Consider the following 27,786-nt stretch of genomic DNA (forward strand, 5'->3'; position numbering starts at 1 on the left):
TATTCATTGCTGCGAAACACTGATGGTCAGTGTAGTCAACATTTTGCTGCCTGGATCAAAAGTGGAAACAACATAAAGTGGGATTTTTTTTAAAAAAAAAATTGCTTACCTCTAAAACTGCACCCGTTGGCTGGGTCAATTTCCCTCCCATCGATTCTGAACACCCAGCGGCCCGGCACATTGACGTTGGTTGTCTCTTCTATGTTGGCTATATCGGGGGATCTGGAACCAGGTATGCTGAAAAAGTTGGTGCTATTTCCACCGTTGAACCCAGCCTACAATACATAAGGGAGAGTGGAGAGGGGGGGGGGATGAGTAAAAGGCAGCAGCCAGGGTTGGCCCACCCATGAGGCAAGGTGGGGGGGGGTTGCCTTAGGCAGCAGATCCAGCCTCTACCGCAGCTGCGTTTTATGCTATTTTGCTCCTTTTAGATCACAGCACACCCCTGTTTTCCAGGGTAACTAAGCGTTGCACATAAAACTCAACAGGGTTAATATCAGCAGCGTTACAACTATGTTTTCTGTGCCTGGCATTCCTATTGTATGATGCAGTTATTAGTAATTCTATTGCTGTGGTTTTCTGGGGGTTTTTTTGTACTTATTTTGGACATTTGCACAAAGTTTCCTTCTGAATATTGGTCACTGACCGTCATCAAGAGATGGATGGACTGATTGATGGAACTCCCATCAGTAGTGATGATGAGTCCTGATCCCAAACACCCAGAAAGCAATGCAGCGGCGAAGGCAGGTGCAACCTTTTGTGAAGCAGGGTACACTTTGTCAGCTGCGCAGTTATCTTCAGTTGGCAAGCGTATGCATAAGCATGTGTGATACATGAGGATTGTTTTGTGGAAGGATGGAAGCCTTTTTCAGAATATTTAAAGCAATATAGTATGATGAATTCATGAGCAGGATTTGAAGTATGAGCAACAGAAGAAATTAGAGGTTATTGTATGGTGGTTATGATATGAGCAAGGGGGAGAAATTGTAAAAAACCAGGGAAAATGGGAAGGAAAGTAAAAGAAAAAAGAATTTTCATTTTTTTTTTTAAAAAAAGCATGTGTGATACACACACACTTGGGCCAGCACCGAGTGGGGGAAATTGAAAAATTCAGTGGAAAATGGCAAGTGCAATAAAAGTAGAGTCTCTTGCAATTCAAGGAGAGCTTAAGTGGGGAAATAAACACAGTGACTATTCATGAAAGTGGTGCCCCACGATATGCCTCCGATGAAGTGGGCTTCATCTTCTAGCGTCTATCATACAGCTTATGGTGGAACAAATTAGTTAATCTTTCAGTGCTACAAGACTGCTGTTTTCGCTGCAACAACCCTCTGGAATAAGAACATAAGACAAACCCAACAATGGCCCATCTAGTCCAGCATCCTGTTCTCACAGCAGCCAATCAGATGCCTGTGGGAAACTCTCGAGCAGGAACCAAATCCAGGGACGTCTCTTCTTCTGTGGCTTCCAACAACTGGTATCCAGAAGCATTTTTGTCTCTGTGCTGAAGCAAACACTGAACTTACAGGGAAGGGCCATAGCTCAATGGAACAGCAGCTGGTTTTGTGCAGAAGGTCCTAGGTTCAATCTCCGTCATCTGCAGGTAGGGCTGGGAATATCCCCTGCTTGAAACCCTGGAGAGCTGCTTCCAGCCAGCATGGACAATATTGACCTAAATGGACCAGTGGTCTGGCTCGGTCTGTTTCTTTGAACCATGCTCTGAACATTGAGTAGTGACTCTGCCATTCTATTCCTATTGTGATTCCTATTGCTACTAGCCACAGGACCACCAGGTTTGATGAGCCATAGAGGAATGGATGGATCCAGATCTTCCTCCAACTCCTTTACTTCTCCCCCACTCCGCACCGCCATATCTATCACTAAGATCTTTGCCTCAGGGCAAGGCACAGGCCCACTTTTCAAAATGGGCCCTGCCTCCTGTTTTCTCAGGCTGAACATAGCCTCTGGGCCTTGAAGGGGAGGAGGAGAGGAACATGTCCCTTCTTCTCGGATGCTATAGGTGGAGAAATAGGCAACATCTCCGGAACTTAGGACCTTTTTTTTGGGGGGGGGTGTTAGATACTGTTCTTTACACCCATAGAGCTGCCTGCTTTTTCCTCATGGATGCCAGGCATCAAAATGGTCACTGGAGAAGGCAGCCTGCGGAGAGAAACTCAAGTTCCTACCTGAGCCATCACACCACCAAGGCCTGTCAGAGGGTCTCCTCCACTTGCAGTCCCTGTGGTCCAGTTGATTTCCTCATAGTTGAAGATGGCAAATGAGGATGTTCCATCTGAGACCAGGAGAGCCTGGAAGGTGTTCACCTGTTTGAAGCACAAATGCTTGTTTTAGACAGTGAGATAAATGTTTCCCTTTGGCCAAGCTTTTCCTTCGAGTTTGAATAATTTCTCCAAACAATTAAAAAATAAATAAACAAATAAGTGCAACTTTTTAATTCATGAAATTAGGGCACAACATCTTAAGCACACCAAAATTCAATGTTTTGTTTTCTTGTCCATAAAAGCCCAATGGCACCTTTAGTTGGCTGAAAACATTTAGTGCTGAAAACATTTAAATTGGGATATAATCTTGACATTTTGTAAGCAAGACAGAGTAAAGAATTAGTCTGCTCCCCCCCCCCATGCACACACTGAATTTTCGTTCCGCTGTTGATTCAACCTCAACAGATGTTGCTCCAACAAAAATATCTTAATTTACCCATTTTGTACTTTGTACGTCCTATAGATGGCAGTGTTAGAATAAGCACTGGACTAAATGACTAAAACTTTGTTCTGGAAGTTCCCACCATCACATTTTTATCCATACAAGCGTTATCTTATTCGGTTACCTTCCCTATTCAGATAGTATAATAATGCAAACCCTGGCTTTTGTAGAACAGTAAACAATATTTTGCACCAAAACCCAGGCAACAGAATATGCTGGCCATTTATTTGTTTGTTTATTTAAGCTTAGAAGACCTTCCTACTTGGGAGAGAAAAGAAAAGGGCCTGGAAATTAATCTAATAGTGAATAGATTTCAAAGCCACAACCAGGAGAGGCTGGCCTGGCCTGAATGTGCCCTTATTTATAATAATAATAATAATAATAATAATAATTGTGAGGGACAAGGGATACAGGGAAGTCCCTCCCATCTTAAGTTCCAGCCCATCCCCAAGCGCTGGAGAGAGTAAGGAGAGCTCTGCCTCCAGCGGAGAGTCAGGAAGTGGTGTCCGAGGCTCAGGCAAGGTTGTGGAGCCCATGCCTCAGGTGGGACAGGAAGTTGGGCGCACGGGGGGGAGACCAATCCCCCCAACTCCCGAATTGCGACGCAAACGTAGGGGGAAGAGGTTGGGTCTACCAAAGCTTTGGTGCTGGAAGAAAACGCGCCAATCGCCATTCGGAGGTTCTGACACCTCACCTTAAGGATGCATTTTTACCGCTCTGAAAACTGTAAATAAACAGCACTTAATAAAAGCCTTAAAAGACCATGCTGGAGTCGTTACTCTAGAGTAGCCATATCAGGCCCTCTGACAGCAACCTCCGAATCTTTTTTTGGCTACTTTGGAGTGCAGCGATGAGCGCTCAAGAGGCTGAGCATTGGAGGCTGGAGGCCGAAGCAGCGAAGCAGGAGCTACGGAACCTCACAGCGCAGGCACAGCAGCAATTGCATGCCGCTCAGGAGGAAGTGCGAGGGGCGCAGGAGGAGCTGAACAAGCTGGTGGACCAGGTGAGGACAAAAGAGGAGACTGAGAAACAGCTAAGGGTGATGGTATTGGACCTGCAGAAAAAGTTGGAAGAGGAGAAAGCCGCTAGAGGTGGGGGGGCGCCCCAGCCGCAGCTAGTCCAAGTGAGAAGGGGACAGAGCCTAGTCACCAAGTTTAGCGGCGACCCTAGGGAGTACCTAGGATTCGAGACAGAAATAAATTATGCGCTGGAATTGCATGCAGCAGAATTCCCAGATGACGCGCACAGAGTCTCCTTTATCATAGAGCATTTGACGGGGGCCGCCCGAGAATGGGTAAGACCGCTCATCGCGCAAAAAAATCCTTGCATGAAGAACGCAAAATTATTTCTAGAAGCTTTAAAAATAATGTACGCTAGTGACAGTGAAATGGAGGCCACTAAAGAGGAGCTTCATAACTTAACACAAGGAAAATCGACAGTTAGGGACTACTGGGTGAGATTCACCATGCTGGTGCACAAACTGGGGTGGGATCTGCAAAGTGAGCCAGTGAAATCAGCCTTCTACCTGGGTTTGCACGCAGACGTTAAGGATGAGCTGGCAAGAGGTCCTAAACCGCGAACTATGGATGAGTTAAGCAAAGCGGCGCTAGCGGTGGGGGTGAGACAGGAATCCAGATGGAATGACAAACAAGCGACGCGCGCAGCAAAACCTTGGTTCCCACGCTCCCAGGACAGACCACATCACCAAACCCCACCCCAGGGCCCGCCCCCAGACCCGCCCAGACCAAGCCCAGAGCCGGAACCGATGGAGATCGGTGGAGCGCGCGCGCGGGCTTTTCAAACCCCGGCGGCGCCAAGACGCAAGGAGGGAAGAGGCGGGAATTGCTTTCTCTGCAACTCCCCCCGGCATCGCGTCAGAGACTGCCCTCATCGCAGGGAGTGGCAAGGAAAGGCGGGAACGGTTGTACCTTCCCCCACTGAAGCAGCACCACAGCAGGGAAACGAGACAGCCTGGCTGCAGGAGACAAGGGGCAGCAGCCAGGCACAGTCAGCAGACAACAGCCCCAGCCCGCCCACCCGCACAGAGAGGAGCAGAGCCAGCCCACCCCTCCCAGAGCAGGAGTGGTTCTAGAAGTCACGCTAACGCTCCCAAATGGCTATCCCCTGACGGTCCTAGCCTTAATTGACAGTGGTGCCTCAGCCAACTTCTTCTCGAGAAACTTTGCAGAAGAGCACCAGATCCAGCTTTTGCAGCTGGATTTTCCCCTGCACGTAGCCACCATTGACGGCAGAGAGTTGCTGGGAGGGGCCATCACTCATCAAACCCCCCCCATGAGAATGACGGTGGGAAGGCACTCAGAGACACTGGCTTTCAACGTCACAACCATCTCAGACCCCCCCATCGTTTTGGGAATGAGCTGGCTGGCGCGCCACGACCCCTCCATAAGTTGGCACCAGAGATGCATCACGTTTGGGTCGGACTTTTGTCTGGAACATTGCATGCAGCACCAACCAGGGGAGGGGCCTCCAATAGCCACGGTGGCCACCATGCATGTCAAAGGGGGTGAGGCGATACCCAAGCAGTACTGGGACCTGCAGGAGGTCTTCAGCGAAGCGGAGTCCGACCACCTACCCCCACACAGGTCTTTCGACTGCCAGATCAACCTGGTGCCAGGGGCAACGATACCCCCAGCCAAGCTGTACGCCATGTCAGATCAGGAACTGGAGGATCTGCGTGCTTTTATCGACAAGAACCTCAAATGGGGGTTCATCAGAGAAAGCAAGGCAGCAGGGGGCAGCCCGGTCTTCTGGGTGGACAAGAAAGACACGCAACAGCGCCGTCTTGTGGTGGATTTCAGACGGCTCAATTCAGTGACAGAGCCAGTGGCTTTCCCCATGCCCAGAGTGGACGATCTCCTGACAGCGGCATGCAGGGGCAAGATTTTCACCAAGCTAGACCTGAGGGGGGCGTACAACTTGATCAGGATCCGGGAAGGCGATGAGTGGAAAACCACGATGTTCACGCCTCTGGGCTCTTTTGAATATCTGGTGATGCCCTTCGGGTTGCAAGGGGGCTCAGCATGCTTCCAGGCCTTCATGCACCACGTCCTGGGGTCCCTTCTCTTCAAGAACTGCTTGGTCTTCCTGGATGACATCCTTATCTATTCCGCTGACCCAGTGCAACATGTGAAGGATGTCAGGGAGGTGTTGCAGCGCCTGAAGGAGAACCACCTGTATGTGAAGCTGGAGAAGTGCAAGTTTCACACCAGGGAAGTGGACTTCCTGGGCTACAAACTGTCAGACAAGGGGCTGGCGATGGACAAGGACAAGGTGCAGGCCATCCTGGACTGGCACAGCCCCAGGACGCGCAAAGATGCCCAACGCCTCCTAGGATTCGCCAATTTCTACAGGAAATTCATCAAGAACTTCTCGCGGGTTACGGCTCCCATCACGGACTGCCTGAGAGGCAAGCAGAAGTTCAGGTGGACGCCAGAGGCGCAAGCAGCGTTCGAAAGCCTCAAGAGGGTGTTCACGTCCGACCAGAACCTGTTCCACGTGGTGCAGGATGCGCCCCTACGCGTGGAGACAGGCGCTTCAGACCGGGCGTTGGGAGCGATCCTGTTGCAACTGGACGCCAACAGAGAGTGGAGACCTTGTGCCTTCTTCTCCAGGAAGCTGACACAGCCTGAACGCAACTACACGGTGTTTGATAGGGAACTTCTTGCGATCCACGCTGCTTTCCAGCACTGGCGACACTTCCTGGTGGGCGCCAAGCACCCCATCCAGGTGTGCACAGACCACAAGAACCTGGAGTTCTGGAGAACGGCCAGGGTGCTCAACCAGCGACAGATACGGTGGGCAGAGTTCTTCTCGAACTTCAACTTCGCCATCCACTACATCCCGGGGGAGCAGAATGTCAGGGCGGATGCCCTCTCCCGCAAACCAGAGTACATGGAGCAGGAGTTGCCACCAGTGCCCAGGCACATTTTCCCCCCATCAGCATGGTCCTGCGGAGCAGCAGTGGTGAGCGAGGCAGAACTCACAGCACTGACGGCAGCAGATGAGTTTGCCTCCCGCATCTTCAGAGAGCTGCGAGGGGGGAGGGAGCAGGCTAAAGACTTTGAGGAAAGGAGGGGTTTGCTTTTTTACAGGGGAGCCCTGTACCTGCCCACCAAACAGCTGAGAGGTAAGGTCCTCAAGCAGATGCACGACAACCCAACGGCGGGTCATTTCGGAAGGGACAAAACCACTCACCTAGTCATGAGACACTTCTGGTGGCCAGGGGTGCGGGAGGATGTTCGGGATTATGTAAGGGGATGTGACACCTGCCAGCGAGCAAAGGTGGTCAGAGCGCCACCAGCAGGTTTGCTGGAGCCATTAGCCACACCGCACAGGCCGTGGGAAGTAGTGTCCATGGACTTCATCACAGACCTGCCGTCGTCCAGGGGCAAGACCGCAGTGTTGGTGGTGGTGGACCTCATGTCCAAAATGTGCCACTTTATACCGTGTGCCAGGGCGGTCTCGGCAGAAGAGACGGCCAAACTGTTTGTTGACCACGTATTCAGACTGCATGGATTGCCTTTAAGAGTTATTTCGGATCGTGGCCGCCAATTTGTTTCCAGGTTCTGGCGGCGGCTAATGAACCTCCTGCAGGTGGAGGTCAGTTTGTCTACGGCTCGGCACCCGCAGACCAATGGACAGGCGGAGCGGGTCAACGCCATTCTGCAGCAGTACCTGAGATGTTACGTCAGCCAGAGGCAAATGGACTGGGTGGATCGCCTGCCACTAGCAGAATTTGCCTACAACAATGCGGTGCACGTCTCCACAGGGGTGTCGCCCTTTAAGGCCAACTACGGGCGCGACCTCAGATCTTTCCCGAAGAGGGAGGGGGAGGAGGAGGAAGAGGGCCCACAGGCAGAGGATTGGGCAGAGGACCTGGAGACGGTGCACCAGCAGCTCAGAGAACACTTGGAGAGGGCCAAGGAAGCGTACAAGAAGGGGGCAGATCGCCACAGGCGACCGGGAGAGGTCATCAGGGTGGGGGACAAGGTTTGGTTATCCTCGGAAGGTCTTCCCACCAGGGGGTGATGCAAGAAGTTAGCACCCAGGAGGCTGGGCCCCTTCACGGTCACGCAACAGGTCAACCCGGTAGCCTTCAGGCTAGCACTGCCTGAGGACATGAGAGTGCACCCAGTGTTTCATAGATCGCTGCTGTCGCCGTACAGAGAAAGTACCAGGTTCAGGGACAGCGATCAGCCTCCAGAGGGAGGGGGGGAGACGGGAGACGCCCGACAGCTCAATGAGGCAACTGAGATTTTAGACTCAAGGAGAGGTGTGAGAGGGCTGGAGTACCTGATAGCATGGGAGGACACTCCGCCGTCTCACAATGAGTGGATACCGGCCACGGAAGTACCTGAGGAATTTTTAGTGGAAGAGTTCCACGCCCTTTTCCCCCACAGGCCCAAGCCCTGGCACATGGAAAGGGAGGGAGAGGGGGAGGGGCGGGAGGAAGGGATCGCAGGCAGCAGCTCTCCATGGAGATGGGAAGCGGAATTTGAGGATACGGAAGAAGAGGTGTGGGTTTCACCGAGGTCGACTACGTCAGAGGCAGGAGAGGACTGGCAGAAAATTTTTACTCCCACCAGCTCTGACGCCACTGACTTTTTGGGATTCCCGTCTTCTCAGGGGGGAAGGGGAAAGATCGCAGGATTGGGGAAAAATTTTTACACCCACAGGCTCTGATGCCACAGACTTCTTGGGGTTTCACTCGTCCCCAGCAAGCAGAGAGCCCCTAGGGAGGGGGGGAGAGGAGCCTGGGAGGGGGGTGGATGTGAGGGACAAGGGATACAGGGAAGTCCCTCCCATCTTAAGTTCCAGCCCATCCCCAAGCGCTGGAGAGAGTAAGGAGAGCTCTGCCTCCAGCGGAGAGTCAGGAAGTGGTGTCCGAGGCTCAGGCAAGGTTGTGGAGCCCATGCCTTAGGTGGGACAGGAAGTTGGGCGCACGGGGGGGAGACCAATCCCCCCAACTCCCGAATTGCGACGCAAACGTAGGGGGAAGAGGTTGGGTCTACCAAAGCTTTGGTGCTGGAAGAAAACGCGCCAATCGCCATTCGGAGGTTCTGACACCTCACCTTAAGGATGCATTTTTACCGCTCTGAACACTGTAAATAATCAGCACTTAATAAAAGCCTTAAAAGACCATGCTGGAGTCGTTACTCTAGAGTAGCCATATCAGGCCCTCTGACAATAATAATAATAATAATAATAATAATAATAATAATAATAATAATAATAATACATCCCTATTTCATTGGATAAATGTTGGAGGGTATGCAATTTAAGTTGAGAAGTTTCAACAGTTAAATGCTATATTAGATAGGCATGATAATGCTTCAACTGCAATAAGCCCATTGATAGTCTATGTGTTTTGCCCCAGTAGTATGCTAAAAAAAACAAGACTGGGCTGTCCATAATGTGCGAGTTAAAAGGTGGTGGCGGTAAGCATAGCTGTCTGGATCTGTCCCCCTGGGACTTGTCTCACTGCGATGCAGAGTGGTCAGGCTAACGAATCAATGCCTGTTAAAGCTGCTTTAAAGTCTCCTCATGCAATTGGAAGTTCAAAATACGAAATCACAGAATATTAAAATAGTCCAGCAGATGATACATCAAACGGCAGCCGCTCAGAGCCGAATGCTCAGCCAGAGTTAAAATAGCTCAGCTTCGGAGAATTAAATGCATGAGATTCCAATTTACATTGGGTCGGGATATTGCCCAGTGCCTGGAAGAGGCCCAATTTCAAAGCAATTTTGGCAGTGTGTAACTTCTCCTTTTATGGCCCCTCCATGACATGTGTTTTATAGAACCTCCTATTTCAACCACCATAAAAGTGGGCCCAGCGGACCAGCTCTCTCCTCCCTCTGGCCAGCATCCTTAATTCCCCTGACTTTAATGGAATGATTAAACCAAGAACCAATTTGGCCCAATAAATCTAAAACCCACACTAGTGAAGCAAATGCTCCTCTTAACTTATGAAGCCATTTCCCTTGGCTTGTATTTTTGGGTGGAAAGGTGGAGAAAGAGTTGGGTGTCTGGCTTTTACACCCCATCAGTTGTTGATGTTGATGGTGATGTTTTTCAGCCCAGTCAAAACAAACACTGATGTTTGTCCAACCACTTTCCAGTATGATAAGGTAAGCACTAAAAGAAAGAAAGAAAGACTTTTCTTCCCCCATGCCCCACCCCCTTTATTTTTTAAAAAAGAAAGAAAGAGACACTATCCTGCAATGTTCTTCAGAAGATGTGTTGGGACAAAGATGAGATCTGGACCAGGGATGACATGCTTGCAGCTGACATCCTTAACTAGAGGTGTCCCCACTAAACAAATAAAGCCCCCCCTCCCCATTTTCACAGTCACATTGACACCATACATTTAAAGCACATGATGCCTCTCAAAGAATCCTTGGGACTATAGTCTACCTCTCGCAGAACTGCATTTCCCATTTATTGTCAATGTACAACCTGTGCACAATGAAATTGCAGGCTTAGTTGCAATGAACTTCAACTGGATCATGTTCAATTTATATTACTGATCTCATATATTGATATCCACCCTTTCACTCAGCAGACCCACAACGTTTCCTTCTGTTCCCCAGGCTGGAACACCACAGGGGAAACTCAGCAGTTGCACGGGGGCAGTAAAGTAGCTGCGCTCTGCTTCCAGTTTATCAGCTCCAGAACTTGTGCTTGGAGCTGTCGAGCGCTGCCAGGGCTCAAACTGGGAAGCTTTGCATCTTTGTGCAGCTGGGGTGAGTCACTGAACATCAAGGGGACAACATCGGCTTAGGCAGTGAGGTACCCTCAGGTCCTGGGGCTGACTCCAGCCAGCCAACTGGACAATGAATCTTCCTCATTTTCAGCAGCCTGGGCTCCAGCTGGGAGGGGCTGTTTCATAGCTGTCAAGTTTTCCCTTTTCTCGCGAGGAAGCCTATTCAGCATAAGGGAATTTCCATTAAAAGGGGGGAGAACTTGACAGCTATGGGCTGTTTGGCTCTGCCAGGCAGTAGCACTGAAGGAAGAAACCAACCCAAGCCCCAGCACCACGCCCGGATCTGAACCACAGCTTGAGAACATCAGCTCAGTGACTCTTGAGTCAGGGACTTCTGAATGGGGACCTCCAGTGTCTATACCCCCATGCCAGCATCTTCCCTGCCCAATGAATCGATTTCCCCTGTGGCAGAGACCACATTGCCACCTTGACTTTTCAAGACAGGCAACAATTGTGGAGGGAACTGTCAGAAAGGAGGAGGAGGAGGAGTTCTGGGCTCCAAACCAGTGGCCTGCCCCTTTTAAGATCTTCCACTCCTCAAAGAAAGGGCAGAGCCTGGCTCTGGAAACGTAACAGCCTTTAGCCCACTGTTGGACTTGTTGCGGAATAATTTGCTTACTAGGGGGTGCATCCAGGATTCTCTGCGCGCCAGCACAAGGGCTCTTGCACATGAGTATTCATGTTGAGCAGCAGAAGAATCCAATGCAGCAGTTGCACTAGCAGGAATTCATTGTGCAACAGATTGTGGAGTCTATTGCACAAAAAAGTCACCAGAAACCCGCTTATGAGTTTTCTTTCAGAACACCATTCTGCAAGGGTACAAACCAAAACCAGTTGATGTTGGGGAAAAGGCAATGTTGCTACAAGTTCCATTGAAAGGGAACTTAAGTGTCCACCTTCTTTTATATTCTGTATGTAAATCTCAAGTGTCTTTTCCTCGCTGTTTTGTGTGAAGGATGGTGCCGTTCAAAACAAATTGCACCGCGTCGCAAATGCAATTCCCTCTCCCCAAAACAATCCATTGCTTCCTCAACGTTGCTGCCTCCTCCAGACGTTTTGAACTGAGTGAGAATGAGATTGGTAAAGTTCGTTTCAGGAAAGGCAAAGAAGCAAGAAGGAGCATGCCCTTTGGTTACAGCTGATTTGAAAGCCTGTTGCTTCAGAGCACAGCCACGGTTTCCCAGTGGAGACAGCAGGGGAAACAAACAAAACAACAATGTCTGTCCCCCCTGGAAAACAAAACCGTGGCCCTGCTTAGTGGGGGCATCTCATGATGCTTCATTGGGATATCATGTAAGTTGATCAGGTTTGAAAAATGGCAGAAAGGTGTATTTGGTCAACACCTTAGCTCAATGGTAGAGGATATGCATTGCATGCTAAAGCTAAGGCTGGTGAAGAGACCAGAGACCATCTTGGCGGTGAATCCTGGAAGACCTGCTTCCTGTCTTGCAGGCCTTTCCCCACCTGGCCTGGGAGGGGAGGGCCTGGACTGACTCCAGCTACAAAAGCTGAGGCCACAGAACAGACGCTTGGGCTGGGGTATTGTTTACAGGGGGCATTGTTGGGGCAGGGCATTGTTGCTGTTAGTTTTTTATATCTTTATTTTAGAACTTGTTATTTCTGTGGAAATTGTTCCTTTCAGTTGTGTATCTTTTTTTGGTTTTGTTTATTGTTTATAATTACTTTTGTTATGTTGTAGTTACAGGCATCCCTCCACTTATGTGGGGGTTATGTTCTGGGCTCCATGCACATAACTGAAATAGCGTAAAGGGGGGAGCACCTCACTTTAATAGGGAGGACAGGCAGGGAGGAGAGAGATAGAGACTCACATGTGCCACCAGGGCTGCTGCCTGGCGGGCCTTCCCTCGCTTGGGGCTGCTGCTCCGAGCCTTCTCTCCAATCCCTCACATCACAGCAAGTGAGTGACCAAGTGCAACTTCCAGGCAGCAGCCCCGAGCATGGGAAGGCGCAACAAATCAATTTATTTATTTTGCAACGACCTGCATAAAAGCAGTCACACACAAGTAGAACGTTCATAACTAGGTGAATGCCTGTATGTGGTTTTTTTCATGTTGTAAGCTGCCTTGAGCGTAGTTTGAACTGTGGAAAGGCAGCATACAAATAACATTATGTATGTTTGTTATGTACGTAGATGGTCCCAGGTTCAACCCCTCCTATATTTATTTATTCCCTATAGGTGGTTACAGAAGCATCAAACAGCACCTCATGCAAGCTTGCTCTGGGTCTCTTTTAGTATTCAGTTAATCACTAATATAGTATATAAATTACTGAGATGAACAAAACAGAGTATTTTTTTATTAGTGTGGGAAAAGGTTTTGCCTCCCACCTTCATCAGCACCCAAAACATTTTGATAAAAAAGATGCTTTGCTAATCACAGTAGCACGCACACACTATTTGCATTATATTTATGTTTTCGACGGAACAAAATAAAATAGTGGCTCCCCCCCCTCCAGTATATATATAAAACAACTTAAAACCCACAGTAATGCAATCAAATGTGATGCGGCGTAAAAATCAGAGTAAAAATTCCTATCAGGATCAAAGAATGGAGAAGAGAACATAAGAGCTAGAGCAGATAGAAAAGGTCACAACAAGATTTGAAAGGATGGGTGGGGGTTTGAAAGGTCCTTACTGACTTCCAAAAGGACATTAGAGGAAGCAGCAGGTGGTCCTCTGTGAGGAGGGTCTTCTGCAACTGGGGAGCCTTCATTAAACAGAACACTCTGCACCAGCCACCCACAACTCCCCATCTAGTGATGGCACCTGTAGAAGGCTTTCTGACAAAGACCTCAAGGTCTTTGTAGGTACATGGGAGAAGAGGAAGAGATCCTTCAGATATTTTCCCAAGCCATGAAGGCCCCCAAAGGTCAACACCAGTCCTTTGAATTGGACTGTGAGCCAGTGAAGATGGCAAAGTGCTGGTGTTATATGTTTGCAACACAAGAAGTCCCAGTTAGGAATCTCACAGCTGAATTTGTGAGACTGAATTTGTTTTCAAAGGTAGCCCCAGGTGCAACACAGTGTGATGATCCTAACCGGGCAAGGTGGGATCCTAGCTGGTGTATTAGCCTAAGCTAGTAGAAGGCATCCCAAACTAGAGAGGCCACTTGTGTCTCTAATGACACAGAGGGGTCACTGAGAATTCCAAACTAAGAACCTTCACAGTGAATGCAACCTTCTCCAGAACAGGTTGAGACACTATTCACCTGGGCAGGTAAGCAGCCCACTCAAAGTAACTACCCTCTGTCTGGTGTTGATCGAGTTTCAAGTTATTGGCCCTCATCCAGTCCATTACCTTATCAAGGCACAAAAATGAACTAGATTAGGTATGGCTAATCTGTGTCGCTCTGTGTTGGACTCCCATCACCCCAGTCAGCATAACACTAGGCAAAGATGATGGGAATTGAAGTCCAACATCATCAAGCGGGACATAGGTCAGCCGCCTCTGGGCTAGATAGGTTGATGGTCCAATATTGGGCCAAGATGGACTAATGATTCAGCAGACTGAAATGATATAATCATTCATATGCTCTCTAAATGAGCTGCTATTATGCTGTTCATCATAAGAAATAGTGGTACCTTGGCTTACGAACTTAATTTATTCCGGAAGTCTCTTCTTAACCTGAAGCGTTCTTAACCTGAGGCACGCATTCCCTACATAGGCCTCCCGTGGCCCCGGGAATTGTGTTCGTATCCCAGGGCAAAGCTCGCAACCTGGGACACCTACTTCCGTGTTTGTGGAGTTTGTAACCCAAAGCGTTCGTAACCCGAGGTACCACTGTACAACAAGGACAGCAGAACAAGATTAGTCTATTAGTCTTTCATATGTGCTTTTTTGTGATGGAACTCACTCTTACAGAGTGCATTCTCCCCTGTCTTGTTGCCCATGGAAGCCATTTTGTGCTGGCACCCATGACACTTTTATCAAGGTTTGAGTAGTGGACCAAATCTCTCTCTCTCTCTCTCTCTCTCTCTCTCTCTCTCTCTCTCTCTCTCTCACACACACACACACACACACTGCCAATCAACTATGCCCTCTGCATCATTTGAATCTTTAAAATAGTCAAATACAAAAATAAATAAATACACCGACCAAAAGCAAACACAAAGCGGAAAGAAAATCAAAATCAAATCCTAGTTATACTCAGAGTAGACCCATTGACATTAATAGACATGACTAATTTACATCTATTAATGTCAGTGGGTCTACTCTGAGTTGAAGCTAAGTGGATACAACCCATAAACACACCACTCGATGATGCCACCTTTATTAGATATTCAACATCTGTAAGACGTGTGGGTAGTTCTGGTCTCTGCACTAGCGACTGGGGAACAGTGCCCCCTCCCCTGATAATATCAGCATTAGCTGCAATCAATGAATGAGCATTGCAGCCAACTGCGATCAATCCCCTCTTTGACTGGAGCTTGATTTTTGTTGTGATAGCGTTGCAAATGGCTCTCTTTCATTTTTCCCCTTCTATGCTTTTAAGAACCCTGTTGGGATTTTTGTGCGGCGGTTAGATTCTTTGGACACACAAGCAAGCAACCTTCATTTCTGAAATGGCCCTCCTTTCCCGCCTGCTCTGATTAACATCACAGAGGAGAAATTCCATCTGTGCTTACTTACATTTAAAAGCCATAAAGTTCTGGAAATCAGATCAGTCGCTTGGGCCAAAACATTTTTTTTAATGGGGGGGGGGGCTATTTTCTTCTCCCCAAAGGCAGGCTTTAAGATAATGGATGGCAGCCAAAGATTAATTTATTGTGGCAGAGAGGGGACACTGAAGGTGAGGTATATACACACACATATAAATCTATGGATATATATACACCTTCATTTATATACTATATCTGGAAGATCTCTCTTGGTTCCATTAAATATCCCCTGGGGACCAGTTGGCGACTCGAGAGACTGGCTGGGCTTACTAGGTCAAACAGCATTTTCATTCAGGTACTGCCCCTGACAACAGCACCTACCCTTTTCCCACCCTGGAGCCTACAATTTAGATGAAGTCTCTCTTCAATAGAGAGACTCACTATCAAGTTGTTAAAAGCTGGGGCACACTAAGTGAAAATGCTAATGGGCTCGAAATGAGCAAAGCTGAGAAGCTGGACTCCAGACTTCTGCAGTAACTTAAGCAGAGCATCTGGAAACTGGCTTGTGGAGAAGGAAAAGCACAGAATTAATCGCCTAAAGCAGTGGTTCCCAACAGGTGGTCCGGGGACCCCCAGGGGTCCGCGAGCTATGTCAGAGGGGTCCGCAAGATGCTATTAGAATAAAAAAATATATTAAATATATTTCGTATGATAACAGATTTTTTGTTTTGGCCGCTTCCTGCATGAGCAGAGTCTAGCGCAAAACTAGAATTAGATAGAGGCAGTAGTTCTGCTGTATGCCGTTAGGTGGCACTTTACAAACACTACTGTTTTGCAAAGAGGCAGCGCGCGCATTCTACTAACGCTCACTTCCCCAAGATGCTTTGCGCGCGTCGGCTTCATTTGTGCACTACTGCGCAGGTACCCTGTCTTCTCCATTCCCCTCCCTCCTCCCTGGCACGCGCTGCCTCTTTGCAAAACAGTAGTGTTTGTAAACAAAGCAAGCATTTTCTTCCATGTGTTTCATGAAAAACAAATATAGGAATTGGCTATTTTTACATGCGATCGGATTTCAGAGTGAAAGTTTCAAGTTTGGAACCTAATATTTCAGAAATAATGGACTCAAAGGACAGATTTAACTCATCTCATTAAGAACTGAAAATTAAAACTAACTGTATACTGATGGAGTACTCTGTTGTAACTGTAAAAAACGTATAAATATAAAATATAAAAAGACTCTTAATTTGGCTCTCACTTTTTAATTTTAGGATTAGGAATTAATGAGGGTCCTTGTCACAATAGCGGCTCGATGAGGGGTCCTCGAGAAAATTTTGTTGGGAACCCCTGGCCTAAAGAACTCTAGAAACAGCAAGCAGACGAGTGACCAGTTGACATTAAGAGAGCAGTACAAGATTTAGCAGAGGCTCTTATTCGAGGCAGTTTAATTACAAGTGTCCTGACCAGATGTGGAAAACCCATACCTCAACTTGGCGTCACTGAGCCTCATCCAGTAACTTGTGGACACAACACTGTCCCGAGAAGAAATCAAGGAAAGATATTGACATTTCAAACACTCGGCCTTTCAAGATTGATTTCAAATGGAATTGCCACTGAATTCTGCTTACAGACATCAGCAAACACCATTTATGCATTTCAGATGTTCGGGGTGCAAGGCAGATCCGAAATGGATCCACTTTGGACTTTGTAACACCTCCAGGGCCCGGCACATTGTCATGAGATTAATCGCCACATGCCAAGGACTGAAACAGAGGTGGGAGAACTAGTGGCTCTGCAGATGTTGTTGGACTGATTCTCATGTTGACAGGGGCTGATGTGAGTCTGGAGAACCACAGGTTCCCTGTCTCTGGCCTAGAGGGGCCTGCCTCTGCTGCAGAATTCTTGCCACAAACTGGGTGTTCCTTGTAGCTTTACTATCAGCTTTGCTGCTTTGCAATTACTGCTTTACAATTTAGCTCATGAAACCCATGTATGGTTCCATCACTTCCAATGCTCTCACATACAGGTTTTTTTTAGTATACAGTGGTACCTCGGTTTAAGTACACAATTGGTTCCGGAGGTCTGTACTTAACCTGAAGCGTACTTAACCTGAAGCGAACTTTCCCATTGAAAGTAATGGAAAGTGGATTAATCCATTTCAGACGGGTCCGTGGAGTACTCAACCTGAAGCATACTTAACCCGAGGTATGACTGTAATTGGTTCCGGAAGTCCGTACATAACCTGAAGCGTACTTAACCTGAAGTGAACTTCGCCATTGAAAGTAATGGAAAGTGGATTAATCCGTTCCAGACAGGTCCGAGGAGTACTTAAACTGAAAGTACTCAAACCGAAGCGTACTTAAACCGAGGTATGACTGTATAGACGTCTTGTGCAAGTCCTGGGAAGACAACGTGAATTCCTACCAGTGGCGTAGCGTGGGTTGCCAGTGCCTTGGGTGGGACAAGTGTTGCCCCCCCCATTGGGCAGCTGGGTTGGGGCACATGCCGGGTGGGCACAAACAGATCCCACACAGAGAGTGAACGGAGCCCACCTCCAAGAGACTCATCGCCTGCTGCCTCCTTCCACCTGCCCGCTAGACCAACCTGTCTATCGTTACATCTCAGCTGCCAAGGCTCTGTGCCTGTTGTGGAGGCACTTGATTGTGTCCTCTCAAATATTTGAGCCTGGAGTCACAGCCCCCTCTACATCTCCCACATGATTCCTACTGCACAATCATGCAACAAACTCCTGCTCCCATAGGTAAGATCAGCAAGCATAACCAGGTATGTGCATATTTTGTACTTATTGCTATACAGAAGGGGCCTCCTTTTGGGAGTTTAGTGTTGGCTCCTACTCAGAACATGCACTTTGACAAAAAGCTCATGGTAGAGCCTCTCTCTGGAATACAGAAGGTCCCAGGTTCAATCCCTGGCATCTTTGGGGTAGGGCTGGGATAGACTCCTGCCTGAAACCCTGGAGAACCCCTTCCAGTTAGTGTAGACAGTACAGAGCGAGACGACTCAGCACGACGCAGCATGAAGCAGCTTCCTAAATTCCTCCACTGTGAAATAATTCTAAACTTGGTTTTAGTACATCCCATCCCGTCAATGTTCCACCCTTACCGGGGTTGTGCTGCTGCCTCCGTAGAAGGTGACCTCTTCCCAAGTAGCAACAAAAATGGACACAGCGTTGAATGATGGCAGGTTCTTGAAATACTTCTGGATATCTTTGGAGACCTTCTTGAGGAGATCAGGATCCGTGCTCTCCCGGTAATAGATTTCCCCTCGGATGCCGTTGTGGACGTCTGCCCAGAAAGGAGCGATAAAAGCCCGCCCGTCAGCCAGGGGGAAAGTCTCTGGAGTGAACTGGCTGACCAGCACATTAAAGGAAACAACGCCATTGTTGTTGACCTGCGAGGGAAAGTGGAATGGTTTGATTTAAGCCAGTGGAAGCCTTGGCAGCGAGAGGCAGAAATGTCAGCTTAAAATTATGCTTGCGTAGGTTGAGTCGGTGGCAGAGGCTGGGCTATGCAATTATGGGTTGTAAATAGGGCTATATTTCTAGGCTCCTCTGCGGCCTTCATCTCACCCTGAGGCTAGGATAGAATTGAGGTTCAAAAAACCCCAGAGAAATGAAACCCAGGGGTCACCCCACCCCACCCCTGGAAATTTCCATACTCTGCATTCTCATCATGGTCACCTTTTCACAGAATACTCACCAAAGCAGACTGGTCTAAAGAGATTTGTGGGAATTATCTTCTGGGGAAGTCGTATGCTTCCAATGTATGGTGCATACTCAGCCCTATCCTGCACATCTCCTGCAGTCTTCTGCTCCGTTAGATGCGAGTTTCCCCATGGGGAAACAACCACATCTGCCCACATCACTTTCTAAAGTGGTAACATCCATCAAGAGTGTCACCACACATTTCTGCTTCACTGTTGGAGCCTCCTTGGGACTACACCACATCTAACTACAGGTTGAAGGTCTCTAGGAAACTAGAGAGATGGGGAGCCAGAAGGAACCAGAAGGTGGGAAAGGCCCTCTGTCTGAGACCTTGGAGAGTTTCTTGCTGGTCAGAGTACAGAATCCTGGGTTGGATGGGTCTGACTCAGCGTAAGACAGCTGAGGTCTCTTTCTGCACATTTTGCCCATGTATTTGCTCACCCCTTGGTCCTGCACTAAAGAGGTAATTTTTTTTAGTCTTTTCAAGCACCACCATGGGAGATCAAGTCAGCCGAACAGCTCATCTGCTAAGCAAACAAACAAAACAAATAAAGATGCAAAAAATAAAATAAAATAAATCCCCCGAAGCTGGAACAAAATAAATAATCTTCATTTTCCTGCAGCTGCTCCCTCCATACGCTTGTTGCGTGTCATGCAACAGGAATAATGTCCAATGTGTCAAGGCCCTCGTGTCTCTCTGGTGTTTAATCACCTGCAAAAGGCAATTTATTGCCTTTTATATCCCTGCCCCACGAACATTAGCCCATTAAATATACCTCTGACTTTCTTAATCATAAAACCTATCAGTTCATGAAATCTAAGAACTTGTCAGGAGGGATCCCATAAATCTTCCTCGGCCCTGAAATGCTGGAGGAAAAGCTGTGTTTAAAATGCAGACGTTAATGGCGGGGAAAATGAATAATAGGGTCCGGCGGCTTCCGCAGCCCCAGCCCTGTACTTACAAAAATGGTTCGATATGGGACTCCGAAGAAGATGAATGGGAAGGACAGCTTGATCTCCGGGGAGCTGCCGTCATCCACTTTGGGCGTTTTGGTGTCGTTGGGCCAGAACGGATACAAAATTGCCATGGCCTGAGCTGTAATTGGGACATACGTTCTATTATTAAAATGCCAGCCCCACCTCGTTGCGGTCACCATTGGCACACAAACAGAACCATCTCGTCTCCCTCACCCTGAAAGCCCCTTTAATATTTAAAACGAACAAGCAAAATCAGTACCCGTCCACTAAGATGCACTTGTATCTGCGGTGAGTCGTAGCTGGTAATTTAGAATGACACACACATTCACTATACTCAGGCAAGATATAAGGACCAGCAAAAGTGAAACCTGTGGACCTTAGAGCAGACACATGCAAATTCAGACCCCCCCCCCAAAGTGTCCCTATTTTCCAGGGACAGTCCCGCATTTACAGAAGCCCCCCCAGTTTCTGATTTGGTCCCAGAATGTCCTGCTTTTCCATAGGATGTCCCTATTTTCATCAGAGAAATGTTGGAGGGTATGAGATATGTCCTTAATGTCAGTCATGACAATTGATTTCAGTGGGTCTGAGTAGGCAGGACGAGATTGGATATAACAACCCCTGAAGTTTGTCTGATCTGCCATGTTTAAAGTTATTTTTCACATTGATTTAAGCTGAGCTGGGTGCCAAACCTTCAAGCCTGAACACTGATACAAGTTTGCAGGTGTTCCCAGAGAAACCACTTGCTGAAATGGCCTTACTGGCAAAGGCGAAATGGCACTAGCTCTATCCTGAAACATTCCCATGACGGGCAGAAACCCCTGCTCACACAACATCAACTGAATTGTATCTGCTTGGCTGAGGTTTCTTTCCCTGATGCTTTTACATGAGGGGATAATGCCGTCTCGGCTAGAAAAGAACTTTGCTGCCCTCGTTATAGTCAATGAATGCTCAGCCGAGCCTCCAAAGGCAAAAACAATTCACCCTCTGTTTAAGACTCTTTGCTGCAGTCCTATGTTAAGTTTCATATGGGCGCCTACCAGGGCCGCATGGAGACCTTGAGAAGCCCTAAGCACTGAAAAGGTGATGGATCCCCCAGGTGCAATTCAAAGTAAGAACAATAGTTAACCGTATAAAATAAAACTTTTAAAATAACAACGAAACATGGCTTAATTGTAGCACATGACAGGACATGATTCCTTGCATTATTTTCATCTACTGTATGTTAGTAGGACGCATAGCTGCCAAGTTTTCACTTTTCTCGCGAGGAAGCCTATTCAGCATAAGGGAAAATCCCTGTAAAAAAGGGATAACTTGGCAGCTATGGTAGGACGTCCCCCTGGTTTAAGTGGGGATAAGTAATTGCAAAGAGAATGGAAGACAGCCGGGGGGGGGGGGGAGTCTGGAGTGTAAAGAAATATAACAAAGTTCTGATTTTCCCCATGATGACTGCTCAAGACTTTTCTTTTTTTAAAAAAAATCACATTCTCTCATATATATATATATATATATATATATATATATATATATATACTCCTTAAATGGAGATTAAGGGAGATATATCTGCAGAAACTGAAGAACTGGCCAATGAAATATGAACATATGAACTTTTTAAAAAGAGTGGAATGATTTTGGACAGTATCTGGTGTATAATATTTTTGTCACGCACCTGCTGAATTGTTCTAACCTACACAGAATGGAAGGAGTAAAAATGTCGTTGTTTTTTATTATTGTTACTGGTGTTCTTGTTGGGAGCTGCCCAGAGTGGCTGGGGAAACACAGCCAGATGGGTGGGGTATAATTTATTATTCTTATTCTTATATGCATAGAATGGCCTATTGAGTCACCCAGCACTGGCACCTTCCCACTGCGTCTTCCTGGATTTTGAGAAAAGGAGAGTCCCTTTGGCCGTCTTCCTGTTCTTTGGCCTTAACAATTCGATCAGAACACCTAAAGGCCAAAACTAGGGATGGAAGGATCTGCCTTCCATCTGCCTTCCTGGATTTCAGTTCACTCACTTTCTTATTTTTTCCAGCCTTAAATTCAGCTCTCCACATTTTGCAGCTATTTGCTGATTTTCTTTCTTTCTTTTTAAAAATACCTCTTGAAAATTCATTGGTTTTAGTACGAATTATTCCTAATAATCACATTTTTATATGCACTTTTGACTTATTTTGCAAGCAATCGTCTCTGCCGTAACACATTTCTGTATATTATTTTCACTGTTTACGTTTTTATGCACACTTTCCCCCACTGTATGCATCTTGGTAAACATGGTTCAGTTGGAGAACTGCCTCACAAAATTCAGAGCAGTGCGAATGTCAAAGGCTTAGCTGTGTTTCGTTGGACATATTGCTTTGGAAAGTGCAGATTTGATGGGTTTGCGTGCTGAATCCAATCTCTCCACCATCCCTGGCCACAACCTCAAGGCCCTTCGCCCTTTTCTGAATCACATTACGCATTCCCACCTCTGCTTTCAGCCACGGTGAGGTCATCATGCAATGACATTTCTCCTAATTTGCTAAATGCTACAATGGCAGATAGAGTTGCCAGGTCCTGACCCAGATTTGGGGTCTGGGCCTCCTTCTCACGGTTTCTGAAAGACCTGAGTTCTTTTCACACAACAACGTGTGAACTAGGAGTGTGTGTGTGTGTGCGTGTGTGTGTGTGTGTGTGGTGACTAGGCCTGTGGCTTGAATCAAAAGGTGCCGCCTTGATAGAAAAGCATTTTCTGCCCACAGAAAAAGCTCTTTTGGATGCTGTGTGAGAAATTATGAGTCCGAATCTTGCACAAGTTCATGAGCAAGGCCCTTGTATTGCCATCTAGAGGGGAGCTGCAACAGATATTGCAGTGTGGTGTTTCTGTTCCAGCGTCCAGCCGGTCATTCCCTCTTCCAATACATTTCATCCTACACCCTCTCCTCTTCTCCAACTCCCAATTTCCCTTCTCTTCCCCAACTCTGTGGGCTCTGAGCATGCTGTTTAGGGGCCTGGCAGGCTGCCTCCATGGGTCTTTTTCCCAATAAGAAAACTATAGAGATAACCAGCCTTTGTTGAAGCCTTTAGCATGCATTGGGCAAGTGAATCTGATTAGAGAATGGCCTTTACTTTTTGCAATCCCACACCGAGAGATGCTGGTAGGTAAGAAAATACTAAAGTTGTTTATTGCAGGAAAGATACTGAACTTGGACAGAAAAGTTCCCACTAACTAGTCTAGAGAGGAATAAGGCAGCCAGGCTTGCTCCCTTTGTTCTCAGAGGATAGTATGAAGATGACCTCTCATCCAGAGGTCTGAGAGAGAGAAGTGTGAGGAGAAGGAGGAGGAAGTTGTAAACAGGATGCAACCTGAGACGTATCAGGCCAAACAAGAAAGAGATAAGAGAAGTAAGCTGATAGGTTAAAGGTACAGGGATAGTCTGGGAATGTGGAAGGGCCTCGCGCTATCTGCCTTAACCGCATGTAAAGCCCTCTTCGGCAAGCTGAGTTGCACCCAAACTTCCAACAAAAGCCCTCCGGCTTGGCACCACGACAGGCATGAAGGATCTGTTTGAGAAACATTTGTGAAAGAGGGCAACTGTCCTGGCTCTGGAGATCGGTTACAAGGACTTGAGATCGTTGAAATAATTAAATGGCCCGGCGCAGCAGGATGCAGGCTCCACCCTCTGCTGTGATGAGGGAAATCCCTGGTCTCCCTAGCGCTTCCCCTCACATTCTTCGGGCAAATACGGTCTCTCAATCCCATCAGCGTCAGAGGCACAGCTGGTGGTGACACAAGGGAGAGCCTTTTCTGTGGCTGCCCCCAGATTGCGGAATTCCCTCTCAAGAGAGGTTGGACAGGCTCCCTCCTCGTTGCCTTTCCGCTGGTAGGCTAAGACCTTCCTGTTCTGGCAGGCCAGATAATATTGACCATTGGAACCTTGGGGGGCAATCGGTATTTGAATTATTGGTGCTAAAAGCATTTTATTGTATTTTAACTAGGGTCTTTAGCTACACTTTTAAAATTACTTTGTGTTTTATCATGATGCTTTCAAATTTTTGTGAGTCGCCTTGAATCCCATTTTGGGAGAAAGGTGGGATATCCATGCATTTAATAAATAAGGCCCTTGTGGGAAATGTATCATTTTTTTCATATTCGTGTCCAGGCAAACTGTGGATGATGGGACTGTGAACTCCCATACGGTAGCGCCTTGCTGAATTTCTAACAACTTGGAATTAAGGTTAAGGTGCTTGCATATGCTTAAAATAGAATTGATAGAATCTACAGGGCCTAGAAAAAACATGTTATTGTCAGCCCTAGCAGTAGATTTGGCAAATTACCAGTGCGGTGTAAGGATTAGAATAGGGGGTGGGGGAACCTTGGACCCAGGGCCTGAATGTGGCCCTCCAGGTGTCTCTATCTGGCCCTGGGGAATCTCCCCAAGAAACGGCCCTCGCCCACCCTGCTTCACTCATTCCTTGGGTGTTTTAGCCTGGCTGGAATGTGTCCTTGAACCCTCATCATGCCTACCGGTTCCTTGGATGCTTGATAGAGTGAGGTTGTGCAGGGTATGTAGAAACTAACCTACCATGCAAATGTAAGAATTACATTTCTCCTCCACCAACTTTACTTCTGGGTGTACTCAGCATTGGCATGTGGTCCCCAGTCTGTAGAACCAAATGGTGAAAATGACCTGGAAGGCCTGTAAAGGTCAACTTGGTAGCCCACATTACCCCATAGCTGCCAAGTCTCCCGTTTCCCCCAGGAAATGCCCGTTTTTCCAGCTGTTCCTAGCTGGAAAAAAGGATTTTTTTGTTTCCCCCGGTTTATTCTGGCGTGGCAGCCATTTTGGAACTGGGCGGAGCATGCTCAGAAGCAACTTTTGATGCTGCTCTGCCCAGTTCCAAAAAGGCTGCAGTGTGACTTCTGGCGCAGCAGCCATTTTGGAACTGGGCAAAGCAGCATCAAAAGTCACTTCTGAGCATGCTCTGCCCAGTTCCAAAATGGCGGCAGCACTACTTCCGGTCTGCTACTTCCGGCCCTGTCCCTTATTTCTCTGACAGCAACTTGGCAGGTATGCATTACCCTGGGACTATGCTATTCCCTGCAATATGTTCATCCACTTGCTTTGAGAGGTGCTAATTGGCCTGCTTTGATGCTATGCTTATCTGCTGACTTGGGATGCTTGGCTATTGGCCTTGGGAGGGGAGCTACCCATAAAGCTTGGATGCCTACCACCTATGCCTTCATTGGTCAGGTGGGCCGACAGAAATTTCTGGCCAAACTGACGCATGGTGTTTTCTGTATAAGTCATGCTTAACACGTTAGCCTCTCGTGGATGGTCATGACAAACGCTTGCTGTTTCAGGGTTTGCCCCAAATCTGTAAAGGCAGGAAGGTCTCTGACACTGCATTGTAAGTTTTCACTTTTCTACGATAAAGCACTAGAATTGACCTCTCTGGCATTTTTGACCCCTGCACCAAACCACTCACACAAGCTCTTCTTTGGGCCTGTGGATGAGGACACCCAGAAAGCTGCCCAGAATGGAATGTGGCTCCCTGGCTAAAAATGGTTCCCCATCCCTGGATTAGGGAGTGTTAACCCAGACCTGGGGATACCAGGGTTCGAATCCCCACTTAACCATGAAGCTCACACAGGGTGCTATGAGCATAAACCGGGCATAGGCAAACTCGGCCCTCCAGATGTTTTGGGACTACAACTCCCATCATCCCTGACCACTGGTCCTGTTAGCTAGGGGTGATGGGAGTTGTAGTCCCAAAACATCTGGAGGGCCGAGTTTGCCTATGCCTGGGATAGACTAAGAAGGGAGAACTGTTGTCAGTGAGATGCAACTCAGCCCATACTGGAGGCTGATGTGTCTGCACACAAAATAGCAGAGAGTCCGGGGGGGGGGGGAGGCTCCAGACTTCCTAGACTGGCCTTTCGCCTTTGTTGACCTTCCTTCAGGCTACACTGATACTCTTATGGTTGTTGACCTCATTTCCTACTCATGGCATTCTCTCATCTTAACTTAGTTACAACTAGGATATTTCCCACCAAGCATGCATTTCCTGCAATAAATGCAGCTTCCTCACCTTGCTAAACCCAGAGTCTCAGTGAACTTATATCAAGGGTAAAGTGTGCTCCTGCAACAGTTATTTGGTTTTAAGTTCAATTTCTGCTGATGCATTTGAACTCCAAATGCCACCAAGAACCACATGTGACATGCTGAGCACCCTGGAGAAATGCTGGGCTCCCCACAAAGGCAATTAAATAAATTAATAATCAGCCCATCCTCTACTCTAATCCCCTTAATACCACCCTAAAGCTATTGTCTAACCTCAGCAGAGATGCTCCTTAGCAGAAATGGCTCGCTCCTTCTGTTTGCTCGCTGCCACGCCATTCTAAGCTACCATGCACAGGAATGGGAGTGGGTGGGTGGAGAAATTATTTAAAGGTCAATCTACCCAATTCACACTTTCTGAAATTGCATGAACTTAAACACAGCCATCCTTTGAAAATTGCACTTCTCCAAATCTTGCAATGCATTTTCTCAAACCCAGTAATGTGTACCAAAATTTAAAAATGAGAATTAGATGTGGGTACAGTGTGGATAGGGTAGGATACAGTGTGAATTGAAATGCACATATTCCTGAAAGCAACATGGAAAAATGCATTATATCAGGGAACATTGCTTTGCAAAAATGTGTATACTAGGAGAAATTTGCACTAAAATGCTGATGAATTTACACAATGACTCTTTCCAGGGGAAAAAAATCCACAAGCTGAGGTGGAAATGCAGACAACCCAAGAAAAACCAAAATTGACATATTTGCCCATTCAAAAACATACTACCAATTTCTTGCACACAATGCAAAACACACATACCTTATTCTTTGCAAGTGACAGAGGGCTTGAAAGATATTGCTATGAGACATTCTCTGTCTCTGGAACTCTTAAAAAAAAACCTGTTCTAAATGCAAACATGCAAAGATAAGTTGCCATAAAACAGAGAGACTGGCAGGCAGCACAGCCAATCAGATAATCAACATGTTTTTGCATATGGATACAGACGATGTTAATGTCTCTGGCAAGCATTCCTTTGCCAGAGAGATAGTGAGCAAGCAAAATCATTTCACAGCTGTTATGTAATAGCTGAACAATTACAGCTCGGGTCACAGCTGTGAAATGTAGGGGTTTTGTTCTTTCTTTTTTTCCCAAGAGTGGAACTGAGCCCAACTTTTCCTTTTAACAGCTGCTTTAAGAATCAGCAATGAGCTACATCTTTGCAGGTGCAGCCTCTTCAAACATCCCCAAAGGTTCACATGGTCCCATTATGAGGAAGAGCGCTACAACCGGTTCCCTCTATTGGGACCAAGTTCTGCAGGGTAGATCAAAGCGGGGAGCGATGTGCAGTTTTCCACTGGGATCCGAAACTAGTCTGAATAATGGTTTCCGGCATCAGTCCCTAAACATGCTCACCTGTCTAGGGGAAGGGATAGGCTATTTATTACAACACCATTCCCCTCCCATTTTGCAAAATAAAATAAAATAAATCCATACAGAAATAAGCAAACAAAAACTGAAACAATAAAACCGCCAACCTAACAGAAGCCACACTTTTTCAAGCACAAAATCACCTCTGTGAATCTCAAAAGAAAAACCCCTCTGAAACAGAATTAGATTCAGCTGAAGCTTAAAAACTAAACCAGAATGGGAGAGATGAGCCTTCTTGGGGAGGTAGGCCCATAAACCCAGTGCCACCACAGAGAAGACACTGCCCCACATCATCACTTCCCTACTTCTCTAAGGGAATGGGAAGAGGAGAACATGGGGCAAGACTTCCTTAGGTGATCTGCCCGTGCAATTAGCTGCGTACGGGAGGAGACAATGGGACTGCTCAGGTAGGAGATAACCACCTCTCTCTGGTGGTACAGAAGCAAAAGCAGGTGCCATGTGGGCTCCTTATCCTCCTACAAAAC

The 27,786-nt window shown here is 47.3% G+C and overlaps 1 protein-coding gene across 1 annotated transcript in view; it reads right to left on the reverse strand.

Annotated features, from left to right (window-relative positions):
• Nucleotides 1-19,937, reverse strand: part of TECTA (tectorin alpha) — a 70,860-nt gene extending 50,923 nt beyond the window's left edge. Inside the window, exons 1-4 of the mRNA XM_060268588.1 lie at nucleotides 19,812-19,937; nucleotides 18,249-18,536; nucleotides 2,187-2,324; nucleotides 110-275 (exon numbers count right to left, since the gene is read on the reverse strand). Coding sequence (XP_060124571.1) covers nucleotides 110-275; nucleotides 2,187-2,324; nucleotides 18,249-18,536; nucleotides 19,812-19,937 — 718 coding nt within the window. The remainder of the gene's footprint in view (nucleotides 1-109; nucleotides 276-2,186; nucleotides 2,325-18,248; nucleotides 18,537-19,811) is intronic.
• Nucleotides 19,938-27,786: the final 7,849 nt, after the last annotated feature.

The sequence above is a fragment of the Zootoca vivipara genome, chromosome 15 (genome assembly GCF_963506605.1).
Source record: "Zootoca vivipara chromosome 15, rZooViv1.1, whole genome shotgun sequence".
Lineage (NCBI taxonomy): Eukaryota > Metazoa > Chordata > Lepidosauria > Squamata > Lacertidae > Zootoca > Zootoca vivipara.